The following is a 10,449-nucleotide window of genomic DNA, read 5'->3' on the forward strand; positions in this document are numbered from 1 at the left end:
CCCTTTTGATAATTAATAGGGAAGAATACATAAGGTTCACATCATTTACAATCCTGTCATCAAGGCAAACATAACCAATAATAATACGACCACATCTCAAATAAATACATGAATGATCCCTAAATAGGAAAGGATCCAATTGAAAATAATAAGCAATAACAAAAGATCCACTGGAGCATCCACGAAACTAAATCTTTGCAACCTAAGGTCTAACATGAATATCAAGTTCTCACAAGGGCATAAGCATCAGGATGACTCCACAACAATGTTCCTATCAAGACAACAAAACAACACACTAGCAAACATAAGGGACAAGTGTCATCACATAACCTAGTATGGTTACCATGGCAGGTCTTCCTAGGCTCTGGCCCCATCCACTGGGTTACCCTAGCAACCTATTTTGAACCTTCGACCCATCCAAGCCTTATATGGACCTAACACAACCTTTCGTAAAGACAAGGTTGATGGTTTGTCATTTCAGGCCTTCTCACTGCATGTGCTAACACTTATCTCATACGTGAGGGACAATTATCTTCCTTAGTGATTCATTAACTAAATCTCTAATATGCTATTAGATTATCACTTAATTAAACACACTTTCGATAGATTACCCAGCAACCACTTTGGGCATGACCCCCAATTGAAAGCCACTTTCCCATATGACACTAGACCATAAACATACGAAACTCCTAAACCAAGGCATACATCAGGGCAAGATTACGAAGTTTAGATGTGGTAGGAATACTCACTTGGTCAAACAAGACTTCATACGAGGTGCATTGACTGATGGTACTCTAACTAGAGACCTTACCAGCTATGGTCGACCACAAACCAACATTCAACACCCGCATAAAGGACATGACTGGTTACAACCATCACAAGAAAATAGTAAATACTTGAGATCAAGAACATAAACAGGTGCCCAAATCAACAGACAACAATAACCAACAATCATAATCAAGGACTTTCCATTTCATAAGCAAATTCAAATACAAAAATTTAAACATGCATAGGCAATAACCGGAAAGGACAACCTTTTTCCATATTGTTAAAACATTGAAAACGATCCAATTTTCTAATTGATCTAGGTTTGATCCAATTTTAGATGTCCCTATTGAAAATTGAACTTGGGTCTCCATAGTGAGAACCCAGTGTTTCAACCAGTTAAGCTCAACCCCTTGGACAACATTACAAATTAAATATTAAATTTTATATATATATATATATATTCAAAATTAATAAAATATATACTAAATAATAATTAGTAAATAAATAAATAAACTATTTAAAAACCTTTTAACAAAATAATATTAAAACTTTTTTAACTTAAACCAAAATTTAACTTGATAAGCATATATATATATATATATATATATATATATATATATATATATATATATAAACAATAAACAACCAAGGGTAGGTGGGCCCACCTCCCATACACGGGAGTGGGAGCGGTCGTGCCCTAGCCGCAGAGGTTGCGGCCACCATGGTGGATGCAGACCCGTGGCCACCACACTGTGGACGCGAGACTCTGCGGCCACCATGGGGTTGCAGGTTTCCACGACCATAGTGGGGTCGTGGACCTTTGCGACCACACTATGGTCGCAAAGCTCTGCGGCCACCAGTGTGGTTGTAGACCCCACGGGCTGCGAGTTCGCGAAGGATAGGGGGCATGGGTTGAGCTTCGGCTCCCCGCCCTCCAAAACCCAGTCTACCCTAGAAAATAAAATTTAGGTTTTAAATTTAATGTTTAATGTAAACAACAACAAAAATAAAACCCCAGTTTGGATTTAATTCACAGTCTCACACAGAGACTAAAATAATTTTTCCCCAAAGTCACAGGTTAAATAATATTCAAAAATTTAATGAATAACCAGATCCATAAGCAAATTTCTTCAACCAAATATCATATTTGGGCAAAATGAATCATTTCTCACACATGATTCAACCAATTTTATAAAAGCACAAGCTAATATGCCTAGTTTTAAATCCCAACCCAAATACAATCTAGAAATCAATCTGAAGGATTTATTTTTAACAACAAGCACATTTCTTTCAAACCAAACAGTAAATTTCTTTGGCAACAAAGAAGACAAATAAAAGAAATCCTACCTCCATACGCAATCCTGGAAGAGATTTGAAGGAGAGCCCAACCTATAGCTCAAGAAATCCTTCTCCAAAATATTTTCCCTAAAAAAATTTCTCCAAAAACATATTCCAAAATGTTTCCCAACCATCTTTTTCCAAAAATCATTTCTCCCCAAAATATTTTTCCAACCCTAGGTTAAATGGCCAAGTTTTTTACCAAAAAACTTATTTCTAAATAAAAAATACTTTTACACAATTTATTTCTAATTTAGAAAAATCAAAATGCCTCTTCCTCATTTAATTTCTAATTTTCTCAATTTTAACAAAATTAACCTTTATATTCCAAAATATAATGAGGGTAAAATATTTTTAATTGAAATAAAATCCCCAAATTCATTCTTTCAAAACTATATCCAAAATATACTAAACTCACTTTTCTAATTAAAATTGATTTTCTTAAATAATTAAAATCAACCTTTCTATTTTTTTATTTTTATTTTAAAAACCAAGGGAATTAAATTAATTCTATTTCAAATAAATTTAAATCTTTCCCTTCCAAAAGCATAAACAAAATAAATTAATCAATTTAAAATTAACCATTTAATCAAACTTGCTACCAATTTGGATTGAGCAATTCTAATTAACGATTAATCGCATAAAGGGAACCTATTTAATTTAGTCCCTTAATTTCTAATGTGTAAACACACATTAAATCAAATTAAACATTAATGATTAATTACTCAATTTAACCACACACAAAAACACGCAACCCAAGAAAGTCGAGCAGACAGATGACCTGCATACCCACCCAAAGGGAATACCAACGATGACTGGTGACGCTCATTTGAGCACGACTATGGTCAAACAAGGGTCTTATGACCACCTAATACAAAATCTAAGGACAAAAGAGGTACACTCAAACCTGCGAATCCAGGCGGAGATGAACCTCGCACCCATGCGGTACTGTACTTGAAATCTCCTACAACCAAGAGTCATACATGCATACATATATATACTTAATGAAAGTGTTAGCCCGAGATAATAACACAAAATAGGAGAACTAATAAACTTGTGTACGAATTGATGCACAAACCACATTAACATGAATGCACAATAATTTAAACATCTAACTATAACATGATTACATGATAAACTAACCAAGGTCAAACCGAGATTAGAATCTGATTAGGGCAGGGGTACTGCACTTTGGGCTGGAAAAAAGTCTTATTGGGCCATGGAATTCATGATAATATTATTGTTGAGTCTATGTGACAAACTATTTTGTTTAATATTTGGAGAAGTATATGTTCAATGATGTTTTTTAATCATATTTTGCATCATGATATGGAAATTCTTCGATTTCACTATGAGACATCATTCTCCAATTTGTGTCTCTTTGTTTGCAGCTAAAGCATGAGGCTCGTTATCATAAGCAGATTGAAGAAATAAAGTACCAATTTATGCAACTTCATGATAAACATATTTTTTGTGCAAGACAACTTCATAGTCTTTTCAAGTTCAAATTGTATTAGTGTTTGTGTTGTAAAGTTTTGCTGCTAGTCATTTATGCCTTCAATGGGTTGTTTTCATTGTATTTCTAAAGCCTTTTGGTGCTAGTATTCTAGTTTTTAATAGTTTTTTGGCTATACTTAAGTGTAGTTGTAGTTTTGTCAATACTATTGCCTTGTTTGGGTAGGTCCAAACATTTCTTATGTATTAAGTTTGTTCTTCCTTTGAAATTCTATTTTTTTGTCTCCTTTTTTTTTTTGTATTAATTTTAGCTTATTTCAATATAAACAAGTGTCACGTAGTCATGAGTACTTGTCATATATTGTAGTAGAAGTAATAAATATAGTAAAATATGTATATTATAGTAGATGAACAAGTATATAGTAGTAGGAGTAATAAATATAAATAAATAAGTATTGAGTAGTATAGTTGGTTAATTCCATAATTTATTGAATTAGTCTAATAAGAGTTGCAAACTTCAATTTCAAATGCATATCAAATTTGTAGTCATAAAAATTAGTTATATTATAAAAATAATTTTTAGTTCAAAGTATTTGATTCATAGATAATCTAAAACTAAACATTTGTTGTAAATCTTAATTCATTATTCTAAATTAAATTGGTAATAGTTATAATTTAATTGATCTCTATAATTTATGTCAAATTATTTTTTATTTCTATAAAATTCTTAAATATGAAAAATAAAATAAAAATCATTATATTTTACATCCATTAGTTCAATTTAGATGATATTATGAATTTCACAATATAATAATTTATTATGTCTTAAATTAAATAGAAAATAAAACTACTTTACAAAATAATTTATGATTTTTTAAAATAATATTAAAATTTATAATAATAAAATAAAAACCATTATATGTTACATCCATTAATTCAATTTAGATGATATTATGAATTTCACAATATAATAATTTATTATGTCTTAAATTAAATAGAACATAAAACTACTTTAAAAAATAATTTATGATTTTATAAAATAATATTACAAATTATAATAATAAAATAATTCTCATTGATTTTTAAAATTATGAATATTTCGCAATTAATTTTAAGCATAAATTAAACGTCAAAGTTTTTGGTTTTTTTTTTCTAAAATTCTTAAATATGAAAAATAAAATAAAAATCATTAAATTTTACATTATTAATTCAATTTAAATGATATTATGAATTTCACAATATAATAATTTAATATAAGTCTTCAATTAAATAGAAATAAAACAACATTAAAAAATAATTTATAATTTTTTAAAATAATATAAAAAGTGGCTAAAAGACAATCATTTTATGATATGGTGTATCATAATGAATCCCTACAAATTAATGTATAAAGGGTAAAATGATTTTTGCCAATCAAATAGTCATAAAATATCTTTTTTATTTAAATAGTTAAAAAATATGCATATATATTAGAATATAATTGGTTTAATTTATTAATTTTTAATAACTTTACGGAAGAGCAATAGTACTATGCCTACGACAAGTACTAAAAAGAAGTTAACCTACACATCCATATCATTTTATTTATTCATAAAATGTAGATTTTGTGCCAAATTAGGAAGGGTCCCATGGAGGGGGCTTAAGCTCTGTTTTTAAGGAAGAGGTGGTCCCAAGGAAAAAATAGTTTTTGCTCCGAGATTATGTGGAATCTTTTCCTTAAAAACGGAGCCCCTACTTTTTAGGCTTGAAAATTTAAGGGCAGGTTCCATGCGACTCCTTAGCTTAGGCTAGGGCCCCACAAAAGGGGGCTTCCTAAAAAATAGAGCAAGAGCTCGTGAGATTTCTTATGAAAATTTTAAAGCCGATGGTCCCATGAATTTTGTAGTGTAGTCCATCTTAAAAATTCTCATGAATATCCTTTATGTGCATAATAAAAACAAATAAAAATAATTCACTTCCTTATTCATTTCCCTCCAAAATTATATTTTTATAGAAATTAAATTTATATTTTTGGCAAGTGGCAAATAACAATCAAAGGAGGTGAGGCAATTTCTAGCCCCACCCCTTTTTCACCCACACAAATTTGCATGCTTAAAAAGTAGGGGCTTCTATTTTTTGGAAAAAATTCCAAATAATCTACCTTATTTTGGCTAACAATCAATTTGTGGAATTGGTGGCCCATGAAAGTTGAATTTTTGCTGAGCAGTCTTATTAAATTGAATTTTTCAAAAGAAATCTTTAGTAATAATTCCACATAAATGCTGGAGAAAAATTTGGAAACAAATAAAGAGGGAGAAAAAATTGTGGAACCAAATGTCATATTTTTCCTTATTTCCAACCCCCCTTTTTTTCAAAGCTTAGGCAAGGTCCCATGGAGGGGACTTATTAAGGAAGAGCTGGTCCCATGAAAAAAAAAAATTTTGGCTACGGGATTAATTAGAATCTTTTCCCAAAAAATAGAGCTCCTACCTTTTAGACTTGAAAATCTAAGCTGGTAAAAATGGGGTGGGGCTAGAAATTGCCCCACCAACTTAGGAATGTATTATGTCATTTATCAATTACATAAATTTTAAAAATAAATAAATAAATTTGTTTACTACCAATTTACTCCAGCTCTATTTTTTATGAAGCTCCCCTCCATGGGTCCCATGAGGGGGGGCTTAAGCTCTATTTTTACAGAAGAGGCGGTCTCGTAATAAAAAAATTAAAAATTGTGCTATATTTAGAATCTTTTCCAAAAAAATAGGAGCCCTGCTTTTTAGGCATACAAATTTGAGTGGGTGAAAAAAGGGTGGGGCTAGAAATTGCCCCATGGGCTTAGAGATGTTATCTACCACTTGTCAAACATCTAAGTTTAATTTCTATTAAACAATAGTTTTGGAGGTAAATAAATTATTTTCCCCCTCCATGAGACCCCAACCTTTATTTCATTTTTTACCTAGAAAAGATTCTAATTTATCCTTTGGTCTTAATTAAAAATTTGCATATTATGTCATTTGTCAATCATATGAATTTTAGAAGAATAACTAAATTTATTTACCACTAAATTACTTGAATTTAGAAGTTTAAACTTAAGTTGATCTACATTACAAAGGTCATGACATCCTTAAATTTAGGATGCTTAAATTTTTAAGCTCAAGTGCAAAACATATCCATGCGACCTCCAACTTTAAAATATTCATAAAAAATTCAACAACTCCAACTCTACTTTTTAGGAAGCCCCCCTCCATGGGACCCCAACCTTAGGGACATGTAACAAACCGTTGATCCCCTTTATCATATGAGTTAAATCTTAACTATTCTACAATCTACCATATTCAAGTGAGAGTCATCACCCAAGTAGACCTTCCCTCTATCAAATTCATACCATTAAAACCAACCTCTATGTGAGGTTATCTAGAATGATGTGTCAAAATTAGTTAACCACCCCTTTACCATATGAGTTAAATCTTAACTATTCCACAATCTACCATATTCAAGTGAGAGCCATCACCCAACTAGACCTTCCCTCTATCAGATTCATACCATAAAAACCAACCTCTATGAGGCTATATGGAATGATGTGTCAAAATTAGTTAACCACACATCTTATGATGCATATGTTGCCAAGAAAACAACAAAAACATTACCATCATTATGCAAGGATTTAGAATTAGAGATATTCTTCTCTTTCTTCCTTCTTCTCCTTACACTCCTTTTAAGAAGTGTCCTAAGTGTTCTAATTTGTCACAATTCCAACACCTTGCCTTCAAACATTCTAGGAAAACATGGATCCTTTTTTTCCTCTCCTTTATTCTAAAAAGAGAAAGGGCCTCAATCATTTTTGAAGATTTTCTCTATATCATTTTAAAAAGTAATGACGTAACTACTTCATCCATCTTAAAATTGGTAGTGTTACTCCCAATGGCTATAATAAGGTGCTCCCATGTGTTTGACAACAAACAACAACAATGTAATGCAACAATCTCCTAAATTCAAGTAAATATTACAATCCCCTAAATTCAAGTAAATATTTGCCTTTTTTAATCTGAAAAAAAAATACAAGATATATATAAAAATCACCACAAAATAAATATAAATATGCACAAGATAAAATGTATATCAAAAAAGCACTAAATATTTATTTTAAAAAATAATAAAACAAAAAACCTACTCCCAAAATTCACTCTATTACAACAAACTCATTACATAAACTTGCAAAGCAAGCTTCCTCTAAAAATTGTTAAATTTTAGAATAATTTCAAACACAAATAATGTGATCACCAATCCAAACACGTATATTTATAATAGCACCTCCTTGTATGAAGGATGCAAAACCAAACATAAAAAGCACATGGGCATGCAAAACTCACACCAATTAATGCCCAAAACTCACACCAATTATAATTAAATTTAACACCTCCTTGCATGGAGGAGGTAAAACTAAACATAAAAAGCATATGGGCATGCAAAACTGACACCAATTATAATTAAAACTCACACCAATTATAATTAAATTTAACACCTTGCATGGAGGAGGTAAAACTAAACATAAAAAGCATATGGGCATGCAAAACTGACACCAATTATAATTAAATTACTATGTAATGTTTAATTACATGTTTCATGATAATGATTAAAATCATTAATATAAGCAAATGCTATAAGTACATCTTTAGAGAAAAAAAAGATTTAGAGAAAAAAAATATTCAATAATTGTGGTCAATATTTAATTATTGTGTTAGAAAAGACAACAATGCTTTTTTTTAAAAAAAACTATAATTTGTTAAAGCTTAAATACTCTATTCTTTTAACGTAGAGAGCAACAAATCTTATGATGTCAAAGCAAAGCAACACACTTATAACATATTTTAGTATACCTTTTTTATTAAATCTATTCTCATGAAATAAAAATAAAAATAAAAAATTTAAAAGTTGCTCAATGTGAATATGACCTTGAAAATAATTATAGACAAACACATTTAACAATATCAACAATAAACTTACTCATAGTCAAAAGACTTGCTATGTAAAAGGCTTTAAACAGAATTGTATGCAATTTGAACTTCTTTAATAAAGCTTTGGAAAACACAATCTGAAGTGCCCAAATACTGATTTTTCTCGAGTCATTCGCAGTATATCATTCTTCTCCCATTCGCTTCCATGTCATTGACTTGGAACAACAATACCCCTTCCAGTAATTTTTCTTTCATCGTGAGCAATCTCAAAAATTATAAAAATACTAATGTTTTAAATTCCATGCTCATACATTTTTACAGTGCAGTCCAAACTAAAGGTGCAATTGGAACCACCAATTCACTAGACCACCCTAAAGATCCCCCATTTCCAATCCAACCAGCCAAAAGAAAACTTTCCTTCATCTTCCATATGTACAAAATGTCCTAAACCTATACGAGCGGCCATCAAAACAAACCAGTAATAGACTGCAAATACAATGAGTTAAAACCCCAAGCCTTAAAGCGGTTAATGAAATCCAAAACTCGGTGGTGTTCACAAACACCAAAAATTTCGCAGAAGAGATTGAAAATCCGAAACCGATCTCACTTTTTGGGCGATTTCGGCGATTTGGGCTCCGAAGAAGCAGCCTTTTCAGCGGTCTTCTTTGGAAGCAATACCTGGTGAATATTAGGCAGAACACCGCCATGTGCAATGGTCACGCCACTCAAAAGCTTTCCCAGCTCCTCATCGTTCCTCACCGCCAACAGAACATGCCGCGGAATGATCCTGTTCTTCTTGTTGTCCCTTGCCGCATTTCCGGCCAATTCCAAAACCTGCACAAAAATAACACAAATAAATGCGAAAAATTTGAAATAAAACCTTGCGATACCTACAGAAATGATTTGAAGCAGAAATGAAAGCCGTGTAAATACCTCAGCCGCGAGATACTCCATGACGGCAGCCATGTAAACAGGGGCACCAGAGCCAACCCGCTTTGCATATCTGCCCTTCTTTAAATATCTTCCAATTCGACTGACAGGAAACTGCAGACCGGCTCGCAGGGTTCTTGAAACCCCCTTCTTCTTAGCGCCTCCTTTCCTTCCTCCCTTCTTTGATGATTCCATACTTGATTTCTTCCTCCTCCTTACACAAAGAGAGACGACCAGAAAACTTGAATACTAATGCGAATTTTTGTACCAGATGAGTTGGCTTTCATTTATAGTGATTACGTAAAACACGAAGCTATGCTGTAAACCTCAGCCGTTGATTGTGATAATATCGGACGGGCGAAGCTCGTTTAAGATCGATACAAGGATGCATATAGAAACGAATCGAAGAGCACCACGTGTTAACGTCGAATGTGGAGAAAATGACACGAGGACTAGATGCTGCGCTAAGTTCAAACTAGAAGTACCCCCAAACATTATGGCTGCGGTCATATGGAGGTATTCTTGTTTTAAAGTGGGTGGTCTTATAAATAATGTTGTGTATTCCCTCACAATAATGAATTATTTCCTTCTCTCGATGAAAAACAAAGAACAATAAGAACAATAAGCAAAATGACAAATGGTTATGGGAACGAAAAGATGAGATGTGACAAAATCAGATGGAATGCTTTATGCTTCAAGAGAGCTCCTCCATTTATACAAAAGTATGAGAGACTTAATGCTATAATTAAGCTCTTTGAATTGCCACCAATATCTCTTGTATCGCCACCACTAAGATTATGTAGCTTCTCTACTAATCACAAAGTCGACACATAAACAATCCTATCAAATATTACTATGAATCATCCTTAATATTATGCTTAGTCAAATATGATTAACTAACTTACTTACACCAAAATATTCATCGATTAATAGATAGATATGAAAACACAAGGGTTTAAACCTATCAAATAGATCCAATGCAACATTTCAAACAAGGATAATCAAACCCTACTAAACGTTA

At 31.8% G+C, this 10,449-nt stretch overlaps 1 protein-coding gene across 1 annotated transcript; it reads right to left on the minus strand.

Moving 5' to 3' along the window:
* Nucleotides 1-8,521: 8,521 nt before the first annotated feature.
* LOC131066552 (histone H2A) lies at nt 8,522-9,674 on the minus strand. Its single transcript, XM_058001340.2, has 2 exons — nt 9,432-9,674; nt 8,522-9,332 (listed from the first exon to the last, which is right to left on the minus strand). The coding sequence occupies exons 1-2, from the start codon at nt 9,621-9,623 to the stop codon at nt 9,102-9,104; spliced, it is 423 nt and encodes a 140-aa protein (XP_057857323.2). The 5' UTR covers nt 9,624-9,674; the 3' UTR covers nt 8,522-9,101.
* Nucleotides 9,675-10,449: the final 775 nt, after the last annotated feature.

This window comes from Cryptomeria japonica, chromosome 5, assembly GCF_030272615.1.
Source record: "Cryptomeria japonica chromosome 5, Sugi_1.0, whole genome shotgun sequence".
Lineage (NCBI taxonomy): Eukaryota > Viridiplantae > Streptophyta > Pinopsida > Cupressales > Cupressaceae > Cryptomeria > Cryptomeria japonica.

Bases quoted from the DNA above. Each gene is read 5' to 3' on its own strand.
- LOC131066552 (XM_058001340.2), bottom strand. From the start codon at position 9,623: ATGGAATCATCAAAGAAGGGAGGAAGGAAAGGAGGCGCTAAGAAGAAG. The intron at 9,333-9,431 runs GTATTTACACGG...ATTTTTGTGCAG, and splicing joins TGGAGTATCTCGCGGCTGAG to GTTTTGGAATTGGCCGGAAA.